Genomic DNA, 25970 nt, shown 5'->3' on the forward strand with positions numbered 1-25970 from the left:
ACACTCTACCTCTATAGGGACTGGAGATAGGCTTCCATTCAAAGGAGATTTGAAGTTATTATGTGCATATCTTTATATATAAATTTTATATTTATGGTTTTTAAAAATTCATATTTTTAAGTAGTGAAATGAGTGATCCAAATTGTATTTCAAAAAGATAACTAGAGACAGTGAGGAGGATGGATTAAAAGGTGAGAAGCTAATGTCAGAGATCAGGTACCTGATGACGGAGATGACAGAATCAAGGGGGCATGGCTGAGCTGTGGCCGAGGCAGACCTGACAGCACCTGAAGACAAATGGCAGTGCTAAGAGTCAGGGAGGAGTAAAATATGACTTGGGCTTTTTGCTTGGTTCACAGGATGGAAGGTACTAACATAAACAAGAAAAGTGAAGAAAAATATATTTAAGGAGTAGACAGTGAGTATGGATTTGGGCAGGTTGAATTTAAGATGCCTCTAGGAAATCCATGTGGATCCAGGAAGACAGTGGGCAAGAATTATGACCTCCAGGTTTCACAGCTGCACCCAAAGAACTTATGAGACTCCTCGTAAGGTCACAGAGTTCAACAGCTGCAGAGATAAGACTAAAACAAATGGCTGCTTCGTCATGGTAATGAACGATCTCACGGAACACAGGCTCTATGTATATGTGTGTTTCTTTCCTTTCATTTTAAAGTCAGGTCAAGTTGTAAAAGGAAACAGAAATTTAAAAAGGATATACTTTAGCTGCTGCTGTGACCACGAAAGAAAAGCATTTTGAGACGCAGCACGAGAGCAGTTGCACTGCCCCATGTGAACATCACACTGCAGTATTTCCAACTAAATACCACTCCAGCCGGCCCAAGCTATATCGTCCCTTTCCAATCCTGAAGGCTTCCTAAAGATCATCCTGGGTTTAAAACACGCATGTGTGAGCGACTAGAAGCCTCACACCCGATGCTGGCTTCTCCCCACATGCCTTCAGTAGGCACTGGAATTCTTGCCACAGCCATCTGGTCCAGTCTTCTTGGAAGAACAGATAGTGACAGTCAGGATTAGTGTCAGCTCAGCCCTGTGAACAACTGGGTCCCACCAGGGCACTTGTCATTCCTCTCTCTCTCTCCTCTTTCTCCCCTTCCCTTCCTACTCCCCCTACACCACCACCACCTCCCCCCAAAATATTCCACATATGGAGATGCATAAAACAGGTCACATTTCCTTTGGCTGGTAAACTTTACAGAAAGTGGATGTAGTCCTCATTCAAGGATGCAGGAAGCTGACACATTCCGGAAACCCCTGGGTACCAATGGGGACTGATTATATATACATAAGAGGAGGTTTAATATGGAAGAAAAGATGTGAAAGGCAGAACTCAGCCAAGTCAACAGACATTTTATAAAGCTCCTAGTTGCCCTATGAAAATTCTCATCTACTGAACAACGTAATGGTGCGGTTCCCTCCCTGGAAGGGAGGCACAAGGAGGTCTGCTGAGTACAGTTGAAAATAGTACAGAATCTTGGGATTTGGCAACATTGTGCTTCTCTGAAGCAAATTCAGCTTTTACAAGCTGATCTCTTTGATCACCTTTAATTGGCAATATAAAAAACCCAAACACTGCCGAGGAGGGGAGAAACTTACAAAACGCTTACAGAATAGAATGGAAAGGTCTATTAAGAAGGCTTCCCAGATCTCTGATTCCTTCTAAGTGAGATGTTTACAGAGTGGCTTTGTGCTGTAATCTTCAATAAAAATTTCCAAACATCAAACGTGCTTATATTTAAATATACTTGTTCAAATGCTGATAATTCATGATACAGAACAATGATACCAATCATACAGGCATTTGATAAAGATTACAAAATTCCATTTTGAACAATATGGCAAACTAGATATTATGCCATAAACCCTTCTATTACAGCACATTTAGAATGTTGGGTAAATTATTCAAAATCACTCTTATTAAAAAAAAAATGACCCATGAATACGCTGGCAGCAAAGTGAGGGAACCATCCTAGTGGGGAAGCCGACCTGTGGCACTGGCACCTAACTAAGGGCATTTGCCCACCAACAGAAGTCTAGAGCTAGTTTTAGAAACTACCAGGAGAGAAGGAGAGGAAACAGAGCTTATGGGTAAAGCAGTGGATCAGGTCTGATTAGAGAACCCTGCATACAGCCAGGAGCCTGAGAGAGCTAACTCCAGTGGATGAACTAGAAAATGAAATCAGCCTCCCAAGGGAACTGGTGAAACAGGCCAGTCTCAGTCATAACTTCACTGAACAGAAAACAATCTCTCTAAAATTTCCTTACCACAAGCCTGCATTTATTCATTCAAGTGGATACGTGAAAAGTGGCAGAAAAGCACATGTTATCATACTTAATGGACTTTCTTATAACCAATAAAATATCGGTATGAGACCTGGATGGACCAAACAAACCTTACAAAACTTACCTCTAGTGTGGTCTCATTTTGGTAAAGCAAATCCTCCCACGAGAATGTACTTTAAACCTTGGCCTCAGAATTTCCCCCAGATGAACTTCTAAGGACTAGAGTTAACAATCAAGAACCAGCCAAACATGGGCAGAAACAAGCCCCTAAGAGGAAGAGTCAGCAGAGACCAACCGCTGAATCAGACGCACACAGATATTAGAATGATCAAATACAAAATAAAGTGTAAAAAATTTAAAGAAATGAGATATTACATCATTTACTCGTACAGATTGGAACTTAATATCTATCATAGATGCACAAATCAAACTGCAAAGTCTTAAAATAGTTAAATATTTTGAAGGAAAATTGACGAGGAAAAAACCCAAAAAGCAAAACACAAAAACAACAGTAGACTGATACCTTGAAACCAGAGCCATACGACCTCGCTTGTGCCTACACAGTGATGATATTAACAAGAACCTGTACCAAAGACTCGACACACTCCAAGGAGCTTTATAGATGCAATCCAATTTAAGCCTAACAAAAACCTTGCAGGTAAGTGCTCTTATTTCCTCTTTATTAAAGAGGAAAAGTGAGGCTCAGATAGGTTCTGTAGTTTTCTTGAGATCATATGATGTCAATGACAAGTTGAGATTGCATCCAAGTCACGGTGGTTCTTTCACTCTCAGACTGTGTTGGTAGAACTGAGAGTGAACTAACTCTCTTCTCTGTTTATCACGTTGAAAATCAAGGAAATAAAAAAAAACAGTGATATCCTATATTCACATGCTTGTCTTTATTCAAGGAAGTTTTCTATAAATAACTGAATTTGGTTCTGTAGGCTCTTCTGCTTTGAAGAACCACATGAGCAACAGAGACATATTATCTCCATTAAGTAATGAGTGACAGGCACAGAGGAGAGATTTCACGGTCTTCAAAGTCCTTGCTCAAGACCTCCCACCAACATCACCCCCCAGCCTACATATAAAGAGATGGTGGATTAGGCTGAATTTCATTGGTAGGACCTACCTGTTGTCACCCTCTCTGGAGAAAAAGACTGTGAAGGTTTGAATGTTCCCTTTTGCTTCTGCAGGTGGGCGCCAGCTGAGACGGACAAACCGACTGGAAACCAAGACAGGGACCACATCTCTGGGGGCAGAAGGCAGGATGCTGGAGCTTAGCATGGCTGAGGAGGAAGGAGAGGAGGCTGTCAGAGGTGTTCAGAAACAGGTGGGAAATGTGCAGGGAAGTAAATAAACCCATTAGTAAACAAATGATACATTCACATAGATTCTAAAGGATGGGAGAAAAACAAGAGAAAGCAAAAAATAGTATGTGGAAAGAAAAGGTATATTATAACTTCCTAGGGTTTATCAAAGATTGATTAATAACACGTATGATCCTACTGCATATTTGTCCAGTTTCTACTACTTGTGGGATCCATGACCACATGGAAAATGTCCTGTTTAGGCATGAAACAGGGAAACGTAGACTTACAAGTACTGATAAATGCTTGAGGTAACCAAGTCATTATTATAAAACCTTATTCCACTCAGAGCCTGCCTACACTGTTTTAGATACAATTTGAAGGAGCATGTTTTTCTATTTTCTAAGACCACAGAAAATGAAAAATAGCAAATTAAATGTTGATGGGAGCTAACAAAAAGTAGAAACAGTTCTTGTGGACTACCTGCTAGTAAAAGAAATAACAGAGAAAACTCTACAAGACATCAAGATATACAATTGCACCTACTTGTAGAGTATCACCATATTTATAGCAAAATTTAACAACTGTTATTTTAAGAATAATTGAATCATCCACAGCTAGAAAACTGGTTTTTCAAACGTTTGGGACATTTATAATCTGTAATAGATGTTTGCTAGTGAGTGTGTGTGTGTGTGTGTGTGTGAATTCATAATCTACATTTGTTGGGTATCTCTGTCTGCTTCTCATTTGTTCATATCCACAAGTCTAAGGAACATGTGTTTCTTCTGGACAGGTGATTCCTAGCCCCAAATCACAAGAATCCATTTGTCTACATTTAATCTTCAAACTGGCTTGCGTGGGCCATTTTCTCCAGTTTTTGTCAAAGTCAGTCTCCACTCTTGCATTTACTTTCTCTAGGGGCTGGCTGAGTGAGCGTTCCTGCCAGGAACCTAACTCCTGTTAGCTGGAAAATCCATTTGGGTTGGGGGGGATATCTCACTTTCCAGTGATTCCAGAAACTATCGATTTACAATATACACCAGTTCTAAAGAGAAACAGAGGTTTTAGAGAACTGCAAACGACTTTCAAAGTTATTTCTTGCCCCAAAGATTGTCAGCCAACTTCTTTGTAGATCCCATTTCCCCTGGCTTTCTTGATCAGCACAGTATTTGAAATAAACAGAAGACTAGAAGCAAGTTAGCCAATCTTTGATGGCAGAGTAGTAAGATGAGGGGAGGGGACTGATGCCTGGATAGGAAGCACCTCAAAAATAGGGATGATATGAAGCCTCTTGGCAAAGACCTTTACTCCTGCACACCATGGACAGCTCAAGCTAGCACACTGAAGTCCATGTATCCTCCCCTTGCCCCTCAATGGCTCCCTGAGCCTGCTTCTTCTCCTGGGCTGCTTAACTCGGTTGTGTCTATACTTTCCTCTCAAGCGTACAGCCTAGAACCCCCCCAAATGGGTCCACTCTTCCTGACTCGCCCTCACTCAGCCCTTCCTGGACATCTGGCAAGTCCACGCTATTTTATCTCCCCAGCCACACTCCTATGCACACAGTCATTCTCTCTCACCAGAACTGCCACTACTGTCTTCCAGCTTCTTGCTTTCCTTCCACTCTCCTTCCTCCAGTGTATTCACAGTCCAGCATCCAGAATAGCCATGTAAAAAGACACATCTGCTCATGTCCCTCTGCTGTCTAAGAGCCTCTGCCCCTACTCTTTGCCTCGGAGAAACTGCAGACTTTTCAATCTGCATGGTGGCCTTGTTCCTGTTTATCATTTTTCTTGGTTTGGCTTCCCCCACAAAGAGGCCCTAAGAAGTGGATTTAAGTGCAAATACTTTTTTGGAAGGTGATCCCAGGAAAGACCAGTGGGGTGTCGGGAAGTGGAACAGGGCAGGGAGTGAAGGCTAGAAAGAGTGAGTTTTTCTGGCTGGTTATAACTGAGGGTAACAAAGGGCAACCTCACTGGGGATTCTGGGAGTCAACGTAGCACATGCCTCTGAGATATCCGTCCACGAGGGGACCACACTGGTGGATTTATCTACCCACTCTTTCTCCACCAAAGGTTGAGGGTAATCCCTGGGGCATTAACTTCACTGCACAATAACCTAGTGTGTTGTTACCAGAAAAATAACATCTCTGAGCAGAGGCTTGCATGTGTCCACAGTAAGCAGCATTCATTAGCTCTACCCATTCAGTAAACACTCACAGAGCACCTACCCTGTGCCAGCCCTCCTTCTAAGTACAGAGGAGATGAGGCCATTATTCTCATGGGACTCACAGAGATGCTCCCTAACTTTTTGATGCCTATACACTGAACATGCTCTCTCTATGCTGAACCACTTGCAATTCCCCAGGGCCTTTGCACAGACAGCTCCCATTTTAACAAGCCCATCTCATCACTTAACTCCTACTTTCCTCTTAACTTAGTTTACATGTGTTTCCTCTGGAAAGACTGACTCACAGTATTTGTGAAATATCTAAGAGACACAGTTAATATCTATAAAGTAAAAAGAATGTCCAAATATCAATAAACTTTATTTAAAAATAGGGTTCAACCTGAAAAATGATAAAAGAAATGTACATTTAAATAAAACCTTAAAAAAATCCATCAGAATAAAGTCCATTTAAAAATCTATCAGAGTAGAAGGACTTTAAAGAATGTTCTTATCTAGTGCTGGCCAGCCTCTTAGGCTGTCAGTTGAAGTTTGTAAGAGTACAATCTTTTCAGAAGTCAATTTGGCAAAATCCTTTGAAATGAAAAAAAAATTATAGACATGAGAATGGTTAAATGTTTATCATTTAAAAAAATAACAAATATCCCCTTTATCAGTGCATCAATGTGAAACCACAGATAGCATGTTTTCTCAAAATCTAATACCTCTACATCTTAACCAGTTTAAAGAAAATGGGATCCTTTCAATACATTTTCTTTTACAGAAGATTTTTTTAAACAAAATGTGAACAGTGGTGACTTGGAAAAATCTTTTAAGAGTATTCAAGAAGTTAGAAAAAGTTTTCAAAGAACAGGAGAGAAATTTTCAGATCCTTTTCCCCCAAGAGCACTTTGTTTATGGATGGTATCACATGAAAAATGAGTTGGAAGAGGGAAGCGGGGTGGGGAGGGATGAATTGGGATTTGAGATTTGTAGATACTAACTACTATATAACTATATATACACACACATATACAGACACACACACACAGAGTATACAAAATACACTTCTATATATAAAACAGATAAACAACATGGTCCTACTGTATAGCACAGGGAACTATATTCAGTACCTTTTAATGGCCTATAATAAAAAAGAATATGAAAAGGAATATATGAATATATATATATATATATATATATATATATATATATATATATAAATGAATCACTATGCTGTACACCAGAAATTAACACAACATTGTAAACTGACTATACTTGAATAAAAATAAAAAGTCGGTGTCTCCACCGACTCAGGGCTGCCGAGGGGAGGGCAGCGGGACCCCACACAGACGCTCTCCTCCCCAGGCTTCCAGAGTGTGTTCTCCAAGAGCTAGTCTAGACTCTTTATCAGATAAAGCTCAGAACAGAATAAATCAAGAGCTCTTTACCTCAATTTAAGCAGTCGTTGTAAGAAAAGGAAGGGACACGTTTTTGACAAAGGATTGCTTTCTTATTTTATACAGGGGAAGTCATTTTGTTCTTACTAACCCTCCATGCTTTCTCTCAACAGTAACTTGTCTCCCCGTAAGATCTCAATAAAGAACCAATCAGGACTCCTTTTCTTTGCATTTGGAGGCCTCATCTCCAGTCTGGCCCTAATCTCCCTGGCCCATTACTGTTGTCATGGTTACAGCTTCTTTATCTGTTGTCATGGAGAAGGGGCGAATTTGCCACACTATAGCATAGTCTTTTTTTTTCTTTTAAGAGCTCCTTTAAAAAATTTATCATAGCAAAATCCAGGAAAAGGAGGTGATTTCTGAAGATAATGTAAATTTACAGAATAAGTTTTGAAATCCAAAACTAAGAAAAAAAATTTTATGATGTCATATCAGTAACATTGGTAATAATTATATTATTGGGTTAATATTACTGTAAAGCCACAGTCCCTTTAGTTATCACTTTTTTTCTGCTAGAATTTTAATATATAGTGCTTACACACATTAATTTTTCTCTGAGCTTATTAACAGTGCCTGACCTCTAATCCCTAAGAGACATATATGAAAGATAAGATATATTCACAAAAACACAAAAATATCTAATTTGCATTAAACATCAAACACCCAATAGGCTTATTCCCTGTCACTCCTTATGTTGATAACTAAAATACTATAAATGTAGCCACCAGATCACCTAGATGTTTTATTTGCTGCATCTCTTTATCAGCTTAAAGATCTGATAAAAATAAAATATAGAGAACATTAGTGAAATGACAGGTATATTTAACTATGCTAAGGGCAAACATATACATCTTTTTCTTTTGCATTTTTTCTCATTATTATTTCCTTGACAGAAAATTCTTGCTTTTAATTATATAAATGGAGAAGTAGATAATATTTACATTTTGGTTTAAAGTTTATATTTAACAAAATAATTTCACAAACTTACCCAAAAAGCTCAGCTTTGCATGACTGAAAACGACAAAGACTAACATTTTTTTTTCCTAAGTTCATGTTATTTTCTAAATTCAAGGAATCATGGCTTTCAAGTTAGTGTATTAAGAACTTTAGTAAGTCTAAGAAATGTGGATTTTTAAAAATAGTGATTTGAAACTATTTCTCATTTTAAGTTAATAATATGAGGTAGCAATGAATAAACTCTACAAATATCCTGTTAAATCTTAATATTCACATAAAATAACTTATTAGGTTAGTACCTAAAAATAACTAATATTTATTGAATGTCTACAACCTCCTATTGTTATGCTTGAGGTGAAGAATTATGTATTTTTAAACCATGAATTTTGTCTTGAGAGATCAGGGAACTTAGCTGATGACTTAAGATGTACACATGTAACACAATTACAAAGTTTGAGACCATCTCTTACTTAGAAACATGTTCCATTCTAAATTTTCCAGTAGGGTGGTTGTTTAGAAATCAGAACACACTTTCTCACAAAACAATTTCTAATCTGTTCCCAGAAGCCTCTTTAATTTATCATTTTATTAACTATCCATAATAGCAGTACTATAGAATCGGGTCATACTTGTATGAATTTTCCTTTGTAAATCAATGTATGATCTAATGATTAATCCATTCAATAATCATGGAGGGATGACTATGTGTAAAGCATGATGGGAAGACCTGTTTTAATATCTTCCCCAAATTCCAGGGAGGAAAGCCAGCTTGGGAATTCTCCCTGCCCCAGCTTCACCCTCAAGGACCTATCTCCTGTCACCTCCAGTATTGGTCCATACATCCTAGGCTACTTTCTCAGTTGTCCTGGGCAGCAGTAAGCCTGATAAAAGATCCAGTTGAAGGTCTCTGTGGGTGAGAAGCGAGGCTTGAGAAGTTTCCAAAGGCTTCAGCTGCAGGCTTGGTTCCTTGCTACCTCTCAGCTCGCCACGCTGAACTCGCTGGGTTCCATGAAGACCTCACGCTGTCACCTCTGCTCTGTTCGTGTTCTGTAACCAGAGCTGGAACACCTCCCTCCAACTGCTTCACTGCTCTGACCTGGGCTTCTTAAGATTCCAGCCTAGGTGTCACCCCACTGACCCCCAACCTGGCTTAGGCACCTCAATTCTGAACTTCCACAGAACAAAGAATAAATACCCACTCAGGACATGTCCCACCTGGCATTGCAGTGGGCTGGTTGGATTTTTTGCTGTCTAATACCAAAGCAGATGATCAGTAAGGGTAGGAACCAAGTCTGAACTGTTCACCACCTGAATCCCCAAATGCAGCACAGTGAATTTAGTCACATCCCAGGCATCCAGCGCCTTTGTGCACTGTTAGCTAAATAAAAGGCTTTTGCAAACTTGTGAAATTACAATGTTCAGACTTTGACTAATACATTTCCTTTCAGAACCCTGGCACGTGGCTCTCTGAGATTAGGTGCTGCAAGGAGACAGAGCTACCACTGCAAGCTGGCTATTCTCATGATTATTACCTTGGTAATAAATTAAATGATAGAGAGAAAAACTGACATCATTGGGAGGTTGTCAGGGAATGTAGGCTTGGGGTAAGAATATTTCATTTCGGATCAAATGGGGAGGGAAAAGGGTTTCCAAAATCCAAACTATGTGCCAAACAATGTAGAAGGCACCCTCATATAGAAATACTCCTAAGAGAAATAAGGCTCTTGTTGAGAAGCACAAAAGAAGCCTGAAAAGCTGGTGTGGGCTGACCTGTGCATCCAGATGAGAACCTGGGGTCTATTACAGGAAGACTGAAGCTCATCCCAGAACCACACATCAAAGAGAACCGCCAGGCCAAGGCAGTGTTCTAAGAAGAATTACCTGTGGCCACACAGACAGATAAGAGGAAAAACAGATTCTGGAAAGGATTCTCATATCAGCAGAGATAACTCCATCTCTCAGAGTTCTAAAGTCTTTTCAAAAGACGCAATGAGAATAAAAAAATAACATCCGGCAAACTGGTTAAACAGCGCATGTATGAATGACAGTTTTTACACTCAAAGCTGCACATTCGATAGACGTAAAGTATACATTATATGCTTTCAATGCTTTCTTTATTTTCACTTTTTTTTTTTAAGGGAAATGCCTTTTAGAGAGGTTATCCAAAAGGGAGTAAAGGCCCCTGGCATTTTGTGGAGGTGGCTAACCCATCACTTATGTAAACAAATGACTTTGAGTAGAAAACTGTCATTAAATATAGGAAATGTTAGATTCCTGCTCTGACACTCTGTGACTACGTGACTTCAGAAGTTATTTAGCTCTTCTGAACCTTATTTTCCACATTTAAAAATTTGATCCAAAATACTTAACATTCAGGGTTATGCGATGACGAGAGATGGATTTTCAGGGATGCTGAGTGCCTAGCATGTGATTTTGTATTCAACAAATGGTGTTTTTCTTTGTCTATCTTTAGATCAAGGGAGCAGAAAGTCTGTTTCTGCTGGCCCAATGTCAAGTTGTCTGGCTGGAAGTCTAGAAACTCTAGTGGAAAGACTTGAAGAGGTATGTGGGCTCTCATAGGTCAAGTAAACTGGGGACAAGAGTGCTTCCTATAAGGACAGGACTTGGTCCCCTCAGTATCTCTCCCTATTTCCTTTGTCAGGCAGCAGAGAAAAATCCATCCTTTGTTTTCCCTTTTAATCAACCCATATGTCATTCCTTCAGCAGTCTGCTTCATTTCAGGTCTTTTTTCCTTCTCTGTGTTTTGTTACCAATCATTGTACCCTTTGCATCTGTCACTATTCCAGAGCTTTGTGAGGCCATCTTTAATCATCTCTCCCATCAATGTCTCTCCCTGGCATCTTTCACCAACTTCAGGAGAGCTACGTTCCTGTCCAATCCCCAGATCCCTCTGTTTCCATCCTGTCCCTTGAGTTTCTGTCACTGAATTGCTAGTCATTGTTTGTCTCACTTCTCCATGCCCAGGGACCCCAAACGTGCCATTTCAATCATTCCCCTGTCACTAGAGCTTTCTCTAGGGATAAAGACTGTCAAGCTGTGACAGCTCTCCTTCCATCCCTCACATGCCTGTATCATCATTCACCTCATCCCAACCATATGGTGCTTTGTCCCCAACTGCCATGCAGTCCTCTTCTCTGGCCATGAAGAACATCTAAGGGACACAAGCACTGCTGATACAAATCAGCATGGCAGGCTGTGAGAAGCAGCACTTTTCTGTGCAATCTCCTTTGGCAATAAGATGCTATCAAAGTAAAATAGCTGACAGGCTGTGCTGTTAAGGAAAAAAAAAAAGAATTGATTCAGTGCTAGAGCATCTTAATTTTTCCTGCTAAGTAACTGAATTTTTCCAGCATGAAACTCAAGTAAAAGTAAGTTGAAGATAATGCAAATTAAAGGTTTAAGCTACTCTCCTTAGTAATGAAGGTGCTTTTAAGAACTGCTTTTATTGTTTCAGGATATCAAGTGACAAAGGAAAGGAAAGGAAAGGAAAGGAAAGGAAAGGAAAGGAAAAAAAGAAAAGAAAAGAAAAAAAAAGAAAAGAGAAGAGAAGAGAAGAGAAGAGAAAAGAAAAGAAAAGGAAAGAAAACCTTCCAATTACATTTAATGATTCAGTGAGCTCTACTCATGGCAGATTTAAAATAACTCTTGGTCCATGGGATTTAAAATAAATTTTAAAATTATTTATTTAAGGGCACTGTATAAGACTGGCCACAGAAATGCTCATGGCCAAGATGGGCAATTTTCAATGTTCTGAAGTGTCTTTAAGAATTAGACTGGCAGAATGACAGATTCATCAAATGCTATGTCTCCAACGGACAGGATGGCATGGGCGTGTGAGGAGAGACTGAAGCCTGGGGTGGACTGGCAGGGCGTGGAGGTTTTTTAAGCATCAGTGTGCAGCACACTTGGCTCCAACCACTAGCTACTCATCCTTGAACTGTACAGCCACCAAAACAAATTAAAAGGAAATGAGAATAAAAAGAATACAAGAGGATATAAAGCTAAGATAAATTATTACTTATTCCAATTAAATTTATACAAGCAGAACCTTGTATCACTGCTGTGAAGCCACCCCAGAACCACAGGGGGCACAAAATGTGTATGAATGATGCGTCCTTAGATCCCTGTTTCTGTTTTTAGTTTGTCCTTCTAGGCCTACGTACAGCTGAGAGAGACAGACAGACAGAGAGACACAGATGGACCAATTCTACTGCCATTCCCTTTCTGGAAAGGAAGATGGTGAGCATGAAGAATTTGCAACCACAGCTGAGTGATTACTCATGTAAGCTCATCTTTCTCTTTTTTTAATGCACTGCAGCGAAGAAAATTGGAGTAAAACTGTAAACCATAAAAGCAGCTTATTGGCCTGAACAGAGTACTCATTCTTCAAATGCATTAAGTAGGCGAACAAAAGGCATAACTATCAGAGATGATTGATTAAGCAATAAAAACACATTAGATAATCATAATTCGTGACTGTGCACCAAATGCCAGTAGCTTCCTTGGTCACTCTAAATAGGACAATTTTAATCCCTACAGAAAAGATGGATCTCTTAAAAAATCTTGTTAGATTAAAAAAAAAATTAAATATGTTGCTTGACAGAGAGACCCATATCACTTCGAATTATGGTCGGTAAACTTATCAAATAATTCAAAACATCACCTAGGTCACGTGAACTTCTGAAATGCAAGATGTAGGTGTTCCCCTACCATAATGAGCATATCAATTTTCAGTGCGAGTCCTGGTGGCTACTCCAGCTGCAGCAGAATATCTATTTGTGCTCTACTCACATGTTCATCAGCATCAAGTAAGAGGTGTGATGAATTGAGACAGGAAGGAAGGGGCAGGGCACAACCATTCAAGGAATGATGCAGCAACTGAGGACAGGACCAACTGGTTAAAATCAAGGTGGCAGAAGATCTGACTTCCAGCAGACCTCGACTCTCATGGCACAACCACAGGTGCCAAAGTATATTCCTAGGCTGATTATAAAAATTTAAAAAGTGGGCAGGGGCCCAAATCCTGGAAATCTCTGCCCTTTCCCCAAAGCAGCTGGAATAACCCTCCAGTTACTTGTTAGCATATGAAATGCATATGAAACCCATAAAAACTAACAGCACCTCATGGTCGCTGTCTTTCTTGCCTTCTGAGACGGCCCACACTTTATCTGTGGAGTGTGTATCTACTTTTACTTTAAACCAAACACCCTCGCATCTCTCCATCTCTCTGCCTCTCACCTTTTTGAGATGGCCCACATTCTGCCTATGGAATGTGTATCTCCTAAGCTGCTCTCCCTTCTGAGTGAGACGGACAGCACTCTGTCTGTGGAGTGTGTATCTCCCCGAATAATCTGCTTTCACTTCCCTATGCTTCGCTCTTGAATTCTTTCCTGTGCGAGACAAGAACCTAATCTCAGGCAATAGGAAGACTTTTTTTTTTTTCTAAGGTAAAATGAAAAGAATTCTGGGATTGAAACTAGGAGACAGCTGATAAGTTCTCGCAGTTAGGAGCTGGGCTAATATCACCTAGGGTGCAGACAGGTTAGTCCCCAAGCTAGTCACCACTAAGTTCTAACAGGTTAGGAAGCAGTAATAACTCCCATCTCTGATTTCTTTTCTCTCTTCTTTTTTCTACTTTTTAAATTTATCTTTCCCCACTTTTTTTTTTCTTTGGAAGTGATTCATCCAAATTTGAGACTGAATTCGGAACCCCAAAACAGCCTAAATATCCAGTTCAGGGGTAATAACTGGGTTTAAAGATGACACGATACAGAAAAAGTGTGGAATTAGGAGGTTCCAAACAGTGGCATTCTGTGTCAAGGTCATTATTGATCACACGACCTAACTGTAGCGTCTCCTGTCTCTGAATTTTTTTCCAGTGTCAAACGTTGCAGGAACATTTCTCTTCTTCACTGGGGACCATGAGACACAAAATAGAGCAGCTGATGCCCACTGAGTACTTTGAGTTCAGTTAAAGAGAGTCTGGAAAGAGAGAGGAAAACAAATGGTACTAGCCCGGTCTTGACTATTTTACCACCTTCATAAACACCAGCATTTTCTATATTAAGCAAAAACCTAGACTGTCCTTGCATAGACAGGTTCCATAATCTCAGGATGGGAATATCTATAAATCTCCATCAAATGAGAGGCAGCTGGGACAGCAGCTGAGAGCACAAGGGCTCACCGAGGTCACACAGGGCTCGGTGGCTTACTGACTCACTCCGTGTGATCCTGGATGAGACGCTTCACATTTCTGTGCACTATTGCAAAGAGCATCAGAAAGAAAACTAGGCCAGAACAGAGTGTCCAGAAATAAATGTTTAAAAAAAAAAAAGTGAAAGCTGCTCAAGAAAAAACAGAGAGGAATATATATATTCTGCTACTGAAGTGGGGAGGCAGTCCTAAAAGTATGAGAAAAACAACCGATGCAGAAAAACATTGATAGATATGACTGTATTGAAACTGAAACGTTTGAAGGAAAAGTATAATAAATGAGATTGAAATACGAACGACAAGCTGGGGTAGTATTTTTAATATTACAAAACACTGACTTTCCTAGTATGCAAAAAGCTATCACAAATCAATTAAACTAACCAAGAAAAGAAATTAGTAAGAGAAAAGATGGGGAAGTGGTATCGGTATATAAGTTTTATTTCAATGTGTTTAAGAATTTCTATTGTTATTTCCTCCTTAGGTCAATTTTTTTTATTTTTTAAAATTTTTGTTGAAGTATATAGTTGATTTATAATGTTGTGTTGTTTTACTTTCAGGTGTACAGCAAAGTGATTCTGAATTATGTATACTATATATATTCTTTTTCAGATTCTTTTCCGTTATAGGTTATTAAAAAATATTGAATATAGTTCCCTGTGCTCTACAGCAGGTCCTCCTTTATCTATTTTACTCAGAGCAATTATTTATTCCAACAAAAAGATTCTTTCACTGTAATGTATCTCAACATAAGAATATAAAGTAACGTGGCCTTCACCTTCAAGAAAGCAAAAATTGATTAACTTCAAATGAGAAGGAAACCGTCAGTCTCACACCTTCGGTTATGTAAAGCAAAGAGCAAATGATACACTACATTCACAAGTAAATATTCTGACAGAAGAAAAAAATTCCCTGTACGGAGTTGAGTTTGATGCCACACTTACTGAAACATTTCTAGATTGCTAGTATGTGATTTGGTATTCTGTAGTTACTTTGTAATAAACATGAAGATATAGTTATTATGAAAGTTCTCTTCTGAATTTAGTTGTGTCCGAATAGAGATCACAATACTGTATTTAAATAAATTCACTTTAGGATGACTAGAAAATAAAACAAACCAAAACCAAGACGAATTAGAGGAAATGTCTACTGTCCTCTCTGCCACTCCATAATCATAATCATGTCATAATCCAAATATGTAAATTATCTCGTCTGGGGTCTAATTCTCTTGGGCAAAGATAAGGGATGGGAAATTTGGGACCTGTAAAAGTTTTACGGTTGAATAATGCATTGGATTCCAACTAGACTCTTGTTTCATTCCATTTTTCAACCTACATAGTGGCTAATAGCTAGTAAAATTTAAAGTGATGAATGGAAACACTGTTTTGCTCAAGTTGGCATGATGAATTCCCAGAGGGCATAGACCTGGGTCATCACCAAAGTTGTTTGTCCAGTGAGGAGAGTCCTGGGTAAGGAGGTCAACGTGGGTGGCACAGTCGATTTTAGTCTGCGATCATACCCTGGGTAACGTGGTGTTCTGTGTGCTTTCTTGAGAAAGAGTGGAAACACCACTGAGGATGGTAAGAAAATGAGAAGTAATAATAACCAGGGCAATAAAATTTAAAATTGGGGGTGGGAAGATTTACTTTTTGTAAAGGGAGAGGAGAGTGGGGTGAAGCAATAAGTGGAATGACTTGCAAAGGGAAGTCTGGAAAACACAGTATAATTTACTGAAGAGAGTATTTACATCCTAATGACTCAAATGAAAGGACCCAATAACTAGAGGAATCCATGAAATCCAGGCAGTTAAAATTGTGTTTCTAAAAACTCACACATCACAGATCATGCTGGTCCAGGGTAAGAATGCCGTGGATCACTAAAACCTAGGGTGAACTTCCACATAAATTAACGTGCTCTCTAAAGATGGAAATTTGATTTCAGCAAATCTGCACAACTTTTGGTCAGAAACTTCAACTTCTTTCTCCTCATACCTTTTCCCATCTCTGACTGTCAGCAGTTATCACAAATAACTTTCAATTTCACTTCACACTTTTTCTCATCTGTCTCCTGCTTCACGCATATCAGCTCAGAAACCTGGTCCAGAATTTTTTCTGTTTTTTGGGGAGGACACCTACCCATTCTTATTCTTGCTCTCGCACTTTCCCGTTTCTTGCATTTCAGGTCATTTCACAATCTGCAGCCCATTAACAAACAGGAAATATCAATCACTAGACACTTTCATCGTCATTTGTCTCCGTATTAACCTAGTCTAAAGGAAACCGCTTATTAACTGGCTAATGAGTCTGGCAGGTTCCTCTCTGATGGACGTTTCACCGGGGACCACGCTGTATAAGCATTCGACTAACCCTCACGATATCAACGGCAAAATTTAGAGATGTGTATTAAAAATTTCATAAGTTATCGTAACGACTTATTAGGGAGCTTCCAGTGCCATTTTCACTCTGAATTTATTATCTGATGTGAAATCTACTTATAACTCACGCTACAACAACCACTTCTAAATTTTGAGTAGCTCCTTGGGGCATGGGATACTGGGATTTGTTGAATAAATCAATGGCCACATTTTATATCCGTCTTGGTTTTACACACTTTGATGAAATTCTATTCTCAGACTTAGGCTTTCTAATCTTAAAACAATAACCCAGCCCCCTCTATCACCACACAGTGACCTCTCCTTCCTCTCCTCCTCTTAGCATATTAGTCTTCATATGAAAATCCACTCCCCTCACTTGATTATATTCATTTCCCTTCTTGAATATATCTACTTCTGTCTCCTTTTTTGAGCAAATTGAATGGTCCCCAGTTTTTAAAATATAAACATGCGATTATTTTTTATGATGATGAGAAAATGGAAGCTGCTCTCCCAAATCATTACTGTTAACCCCGGCGTGTTACTGATCTCTATAGATCCTGATTTACGGGACGGTAGACTTCAAATAAAGGTAACTTTAACAATCCTCCTAACCCCGTGCTTCTGCTTCTCAGTTTCCTCTCATTAAAAATGCCACCCATACAAAAATGTCATGTTAAAAGTATGGCAAGATAATTTCTGCAAAAGAATTCATTTTCACCTCTACTAAATTAATCTGGGTTGAGACTGAGCCGTGCAGATAAAAGCTTGTTTAATTTGGATTTTAGCATATGTTTTTCTAATATATATTTTAAAACTGAGCAAATCTGTTGCATCCAGACTGGAATTTCCTTTTTTTTTCCTCGGACTAGAATAGTTTTATATATAGAAAGTGACTTTGAACAGTCTAAAAGGAAGTGAAAGACATAAAACCTTTTATTCATCTGAATTACGATTTGTCTCCTCAGATGAAAATCTCCTTGAAAACAAGGTACATACCTAATTCATACATTTATCCACTCATTCATCTGTCCATCTGATCGTTCATTCATTCAAAATAATTTTGCTGATCATCTGCCATGTATCAGGCACTGCTGGAGGCGATGGGACTGCAGAAAACAAGATAACCCCCTTCTCTCCTGGAGGGCACGTTCTTTGTACCCTCCCTGGTGACCGCTTCAATACGTTAAGCAGAACAGAGGTTCTAGTGCTCACAGGGTGGGGAGATTAGATATTATTTGATGTGTTTTTCACCTAAAGTTAAAAAAACAACTCACATCTGAGAATAAAAGGCAGTGGAGGACAGTAGTTAAATATAGATTCCAGAACTAAATACTTCCTGCCACATAATTAGGGAGAAGTCATCACGCAAGCTCCTTCATCTCTGAGCCGGCGCTTCCTCACCTCTACATCATGGATGGTAACAGCATACCTAACCCCTTAGACCATCTTTAAAGTCAACTGTGTGAAAACTTATAAAAAACTCACAATAATGCCTGACTCACAGGAAGCACCTATAAGGTTCTTTTAAATAAAACAGATGCCCAACTGAGAAAAAAAAAAAAACAACAACAATGAGGAATTAGATCACAAGATGGTGCCTGTTAATACCAACTTCACCAGAGCACTGCATTGGACAAACACTTTCATCTTCCTAAGCTTCTATTCCTTCCCTTTAAAGACAAATGGAATAACATAATATCCCACCACCTCTTTCAGCTTAAGTAGAATGAGCCCAAACGACTTCTCTGATCCCAGAAGAGAGTTCTGGCATAATCAGATACAACACACTGCTGCTTTTTGCCCCATGATTTGCCAGCCGCAGGGGAGTAGTTTCGGCTGGAAAAAGACAAACACTAGCCACCATGGTTTATTTTGATAAGTAAGCATATCATCACTGTTTTCTGAATGATCACTGCGTGTCAGACACTGGGCAAATCAGTTTATGCACATTAAGTGGGTTCTTCTGACATTTTGCATCATGGGGGGTTTTGGGTAGCTCAGAGAGGCACCCAAGGTCACCGACAAAGTGCCAGAAAATGTCTGCAAAGCCAAGCCTTTGGCTTCAATGGATACCATACAGTATGTACAAGCACAGAGAACAGTACCGATGGCGTCTACCGACAGCATCCGGAGCTGCCTTCCTGGTTTTCAAAAATGAATATTAAGTGCTGAGTGTTGTGTACTTGTCATGAGAAAATATGTTAGAAAAAAAAAAGAGCTCCAATTATTAAAAGTCGTATTTCTCAGGCTGAAATTATTGATGCATTTGCAGTATTTAGTAGCTTGTCAGAGTTGCAGCCTTATTTCGCTGCAAACCCACAGGCATATCGTTAGTGTCATCTTTGAAATATTCACTAATTCAATGACAGAACTGTAAATTCTTTTCAGTCTGAAAGGTACAGAGCCACCTGTTATTTTGAAAACCTAAGCAACATATACTTAGTGCATGATAAAATTAAGAAAGCTACCCCTGTGTATGAATCACAGATGCTAATTTGCTGGCATAAATGTAGAAAGATATATTGTACAATCCTGCCAATTATGTCAGAAATCAGTCTAGAGTAATTCATTAACACCTTTTCTTCAGGAAAAAAAAAAAGGAGGAAGCTGACATCTGTAACTAATATTATGATCTATGTTATTTTACACTATGTTTTTGATTTTATGAACAGTAGGCAACCATAAGATAATTGAATAGCTAATTATTAAAATACTCAGTTTTTTTTTCATTCAGTCACTGTTCAAGAATGCAGATTCATTTTGCAAATTATAGGGCTTTTTTCCTGGATGAGGAGGAAGGAAATCGACAATGTTAGAGAGGCACGTTAACTCCTTCAGGGCCGGATGCAGCCTGGCAGGATGTGCCTGATTCTGCACAAAAGCTATGGTCCTCGGATTCTGTATACAAACCCATCTGATAGAAATTAAACCAATTTTTAAATGAGCCAATAACCCTGCTATTTAAAATCAAATCACACTCTGCTTAAGCTATTCTGAAATTTAAGCTTATAAAATTTTAAAGATAATTTATTTACTTAAATACAATACTAAGGAATTACTCATTTCGAGCGACCTCTGGAGAACAACTGGTGGGTGGATATTCCCCCAAGGTGACCCAAGTGACCTAAGGTGAATGCACTTCCTCTGAACAGAGCTGGACCCCAGTCAACAGAATATGGCAAAAACGGTGAGACAGGCACTCCCTAACCTTAGACGGCAAAGGTGACAGTCCTTACTCTCGTGATTAGGAAACATTTCATAAAGCTCTGTCTTGGCACACTGAAAGGACAACCTCTCCTGCTCGCCTTGAAGAAGTGGACTGCCACTGGGTAATGACCAGTAGGAAAATAGGGACCACCGTCCTATGGCCACAGATAGATAAATTCTGCCAGCAACCCAGGGGCGTGGAAGTGGGTCATTCCGAGTAACTCGAGCCTCTGAGGAGACCTCCACCGTGACCAACATCTGGACTGAACCCTGGTCAGACCCTGAAGCAGCAAACGCAGCAGGACTCCTGATCCGTGGAAACTGAGATAATAAATGTGTGTCACATTAAGTTGCTAAGTTTGTGGTAATCTGTTATTTACCAATAGAAAACGAATCCAGCAACCTATCATGTAGGTCAACATGAGGAACTCCCTAAAGATCAGCTGTTGTCTCCTCTTCCTAGGACAGTGGAAATCACCAACCTCACTAGAGAAAATGTCAACCGTCTCCAAAATGGCCCTTTGGAGCTTGAGCATTCAACACACATCATGGATATTATTAATTCAATTCCTCCTAAGAATACATCCTGAGCAAAATACAGTTTTGTTCATATGCAAAAATGGTGTAATATTATGAGAGACATGGTTAATCTATGGTAATTCTCCAAATAGTGCTTAACTCTGAGGTACAAATCTTCTAATTTTTTCTAATCTTATTTTTTAATCAAAGTGTAGTCAATTTACAACATTAGTTTCAGGTGTACAGCAAAGCATTTCAGTTATACACACATATATATATATATATTTCAGGTTATTTTTCATTACAGCTCATTAAAAGAACCTGAACATAGTTCCCTGAGCTATACAGTAGGCCCTTGCTGTTTATCTATTTTATATGTAGTAATATGTATCTGTGGATCCTAAACTCTGAATCTATCCGTCCCCCTTTCCCCGGTAACCACAGTTTGTAGATCCCTGTTTAGTGAACTGTAACCATTTGAATATACAATTTGATGAGAGCTATAAATCTGACAGCTGTATAAACCAATAACTTACTATCAGAATCAATAAACAGATCCTCTCCCTCAGCCCCAAAAGTTTCCTCACCCTCCTTCACAGTTACCCCTTTATCCCTCCTGCCACCTCTAGCCCCTGGCAACCTGTGATCTGCAGTCAGTCACTACAGATTCAGTTTGCATCTTCTGGAATTTCGTATGGGTGGACTCAAACACTTTTTTTGTGCCTGGTTTCTTTTTTACTCGGTATAGTGTAGATTCTCTAAATCGTTTGGTCATGTTATGCAACTTAAAAAGTGGTCCACTATCTTAGAAAACTCTCTTTTGGTATAATGACTAGAACTATAGCACAGCAATTATGTGAGCTGTTCCTTCTCTGCTCACGCACATATCGTCTCTGTATTATATATATATACACACTAGACATGGTGAATATCACTTAATATTTACCATATGATGTTCACCATGTGATACGGGTGATTTCACCATATCTAGTGCTTATATATATTTTACAACCATAGATATTTCAATTTATTTTTGGCTCAAAGTGAACAAAGCACTGATCATGTCTGCAAGGGGAAAGAATCAATTGAAAATACAGTCATAATGGCTGCTTACATTTATGCACTGAATGGCTCTCAGTAATTAACTGACATCACACACTGGAAAAATCAATAAGAAAAATGCCCATGCATAGCTTTTCTATTTCATCAACAGAGGTGGCTTGCTCTGCCTCTGCCTCAGCACCGGGCCAGCCCGAGCAGCAGAGCTTAGGTGACGCCTGTCATAATCAATTAGTCAAGTAGAAAACGGTATAAAAACAGAGCTTGTAGTTTGAGTGCAATTCAATCACCTTCAAATGTTCCCTTAGGAAATTAAAGTCTGCTATTCCATTCAGCCATCTTTGAACTGTTCAACACTATGTTCCCCCATTCATGCAAGCTAGAAAAAAAAAATATATATATATATAAATAAATGCAAGAGATTTGGGAAAATGTCAGGGAGAAAAAAATACATGAAACTGCCCAGCTAAGAGCAGCTCTCAACCCTACATGGCAGTACTAACTGTAACCACATCGAAAGAGAAAGAATGGATTAAGAATTACCAGAGACACTCACAAATGATTCCCACAACCCTAGAGAATTTTATCCAGGCTTGAAATGAGGGATGTCAAAATCAAAATGTCACATTTCATTGTCTCTTCTTCATAGAATAAACATGACTTTTTAGCTGGCATTCTTGCCATATGATCTTTAGTCCACAAATCCTAGTAAAAATATATTTTGTATGATGAATCTGGACTCCCCAGATTCTTACCTCCCCTTTCCCCCACACCATTTCATGAGCTTAAGGTTGTCAGGGGCCATCTTTGGAAGGAGCTTTTTTTGTTACCTGATCCCTCCCCCATATTCCCTACCACCACTGAAATTCAGCTCTAAAAACTCAGAGAATGGCATAGTTTTTGCTTCAATCCCACATGCTGAGAAGCAGAGGTTCAGTGTACATGCCTGGTGAAAAGAGAGACTTTGAGAGTCCATTACACAAATGTGTCCTCAATCAGCAAGAACAAATGAATGAGAGTTTCCAGCAATTATGGGTTCCTGGTGTTGTTTTCCTTGCCATCAATGATGCCTAACAACCAAGCTATTGACAACCTAGTGCTAATGCTGAAGAAGGACCCTGAGGAGTGACAAGAGGGGCAACATTGGCACAAAGGAGTAAGAGTCAGCTGACAGGAAACAGGAAGGAGAATTTCCGTTTTGCCTCTAATGTCTGCGGCATCACCTCGGTGTGCTGACGGAGACTGTCACTCTTGCTCCTGCAAACCCACCTTTAGCCCCAGAGCCAGGAAGTGGGTTCAGTGTGTCTTTCCTTTGAAATCTCTAGGTGTAAGTACATGCACAAAGTAAATCACTATAAGAAAACAACACTCTGAAAAAACGTCAAAAAATAGTTTAACTACAGTCTTCCCATCCTAGAGTCAAACTGTGAACTAGGAGATAAGCCATTCATCGAGGGCTTAGGTTTTGATCTACCAACAGGCCAAGTGAAATCCAGGTTAGAGTCTAAAAAAATGGGTCACACAAGGTAGCTCTATGGATCTCTGTATCTTCAATGACCTGGAAAAATAAACTCCTGTCCAGATTTAAGAAGTGCGAGGCTCTAGTAATGTGATGCTCTCGAAAAGCATGTATGGTACCTACATATGCTTGTACATTCTGACTGAGAGGATATTTCACAAGCATGTACGGTCCAAATACCTTCTTCTTACCCAGCATAGAACTGCTACTTCATTATTAGTCAGCTAAATAAAGCTTAGATTACATAAAACTACAATTAAAGTAGAAAAGCCACTGCTAAATGACCATAATTAAGTGTATGTCCCGTTTTATTAGGACTGACTATCCATAAAGATACTTAATACACCTTTGCCTTGTCAACACATATGCTGATGCTTTACCAAACCCGCAGCACAGCAAAACATCACCAGCTGTAGATACATCTTTAAAATGCGGATGCTGTAAAGAGAGAGGCAGACTCAACTTGTTCCTGTGCACAGCTATGTACCTGTGACTGGCTGGTATTAAATACTCCTATGCGGCTCGCACATCCCACCCTGCCTGACGCCATTAACCTAGCCGGTACTCCACAAACACGGTCTCTTGCTCTTGGGCAATATTCACGACCTCTCCTCTCAACCATGCTTTTCACCCCAACTCACATTCACTCCTGATTCCAGCATCTGAATTTTATTCCTCTCCTCCACCTCTTTAACGCTGGCACGATGACTATATCCGTGGCTCTATCCTTTGGCGTTGCCTAGATTTGTCTTGACTGAGCGGTTTCCTATTTGGGGGTTTTTGCAGACTTGTACACAAGTCTTTCAGGGCAGTGGCTCTCACTCCAATGTGTGCTTCTGTTCCCTGCGCTCAGTGAGAAGAAAGCAAGCAGGCTGGAGCTGCGATAAACGTGCCAGGTGTTGCTTTCTCTCTCGTCTCTTCCACAATGTTCATGAATTCTATGTGGCCGATGAAGGGGTTACAGGAGTGATCTTATTAAGTGGTGGAGTCTCAAAAAGAGACTCTAAGAGAAGGAGTGATACCCCCAGAGAACACATAAGACACACATGTGCAGTTCCAAGGACACAAGGCGTGAAGAGTCTGTTACCCACAGGACTCAGCCAGCCCTGTGTGCTCACTGCTGAATCTTGTTAAAAAGACTCTTAGCAGAAGAGAAGGAACACAACTAGCTGTGCTAAGTAGTACTTGGATTTTCCACTAAACTCTCGTGGATAATGTGAATTTATATCATTTGCATTAAATTCCATCATATTAGTATGAGTGGCCCTGTATCTGGAATGGCTTTGAGGTCCTGTCCTGATCTTTCTAGGGGCCTCCTGTGCAACAGCTGGACCAGTGGGCGCAGCTGCACTTTGGTGCAGGCTCGGTCAGTTTTGGGGGCTGACATTGTAGCAGTGACCAAAGAGAGAGCAGGGAAACGGCACATGTCACGTGGTAGTGAACGGGACTATTTGACGTCCACAGATGTGTGGAAATTTAGGGGGAGGAAGTCAGTACTTCCCTAATAGTAGCTGAGTACTATACCTTGTTTGGCCTCCAGCAAAACAGGCTCCAGCTAGATTCTCACTCACTGTTTGATTATTTTGCTTCCCGTCGTTATGCGCAAGCACCTGATTTGCCCAGGCCTGGTACTGGGATTCCCCTACAGAGCAGACAGACGCTTGGGGCTCATGGACATCTCTGCAAAGTTTGCCCAGAGCCACTAAAGGAAAGGAAGGTTCATATGCAGAATTTGACCTTGGCATGGTCTTCAGAGTTATCTAATTATGGGTTCTTCCTCATCAATCGGTGGCGGACCCTTAAATGACTGTCCCTGTTTTCAGAAGAGGAACTCTGGAATGACAGGCTTTTATCAGGAGTGTTTATAATAAACAGCTGCACCACAGCTGCCCCGAATTCAGTTCCTGCCCCGTCTCTCTGCTCTTCACACCCCTGAACACGTGCTGACTCAAGGAACAGGGCGCTGCTGCTATCAGTAACAAACTAGACCACATGCAACAGCCTAAATGAACAAGGTACATATTAGGATAAAGCATCTTTTACTCTTACAGTGTCACCAGAGCCATCTATCAGGGAAGGAAGAATGATAGGAAGGCCAAGTGAGGATCAGACTGGAAAAAGAAGGACTGACATCATCCCTACCCATGCTTCACTGGATGGAATCTGAAAGTCTGACGACCTCAGCCGTGTACCGGAGCAAGCTTGCACCAGCCCAGGATGCCCAGCTGTGCTCAACTGTCCTCAAGTCAGGATTCAGTAACCTAAAGTTGGTAGCCTGAGATTGGCCACGGTGAGACTATTCGCATCCCAGACGCTGGTCAGTGCTACAGATCAGGGATGTTTGCCTTATCATCACATCATTGGTTAGACTTTGTTTCCAACGTGATTAATTTATATCTTTACCTTTGTCAGTGAGTAACAATGTCAGCATCCTCCCAAGATAGTCTCAAAATAAGATATTTTGCCTAGTAATTCTTACGCCTTTGAGTATTTGTCTTTAATGGTATTTATGAGTTATTTTTCCTTAATAAATTCTATACTTACAGGTTTTCAACATCCTTCTTGACAAAATAAATACTGTGAAGGGACTTTTACTTTTTCACAGATAGGATAAGAGCATTATGCTGATGCTGCAATTCATTTACATTTTAAAAGGTGAACATATCCTTTGTTTGAACTTTTACCCTCAAAACCCTCCCAGTGATGAAGAGAGATTGGGTACCACCCCTATTCTGAGGTTCTGAAATTCCTTTGTTTCATTTTCTAAAGCAGTCTTTTAAGCATTCTTGAAAATGAGCTGAGTGGCCCCATCAGACTGAGCTCTTCAGAAACACTAAATTTGCTCTTCATCAGCAAATACCATAGTT

General features: G+C 39.9%; 1 protein-coding gene across 1 annotated transcript in view; it reads right to left on the reverse strand.

Moving 5' to 3' along the window:
• The window catches only part of DCC (DCC netrin 1 receptor), a 619636-nt gene that overhangs the window by 301023 nt on the left and 292643 nt on the right, over positions 1 to 25970 (reverse strand). Inside the window, exon 7 of the mRNA XM_072952215.1 lies at positions 3437 to 3593. Within this exon, the coding sequence (XP_072808316.1) occupies positions 3437 to 3593 (157 nt within the window). The remainder of the gene's footprint in view (positions 1 to 3436; positions 3594 to 25970) is intronic.

Source organism: Vicugna pacos, chromosome 30 (assembly GCF_048564905.1).
Source record: "Vicugna pacos chromosome 30, VicPac4, whole genome shotgun sequence".
NCBI lineage: Eukaryota > Metazoa > Chordata > Mammalia > Artiodactyla > Camelidae > Vicugna > Vicugna pacos.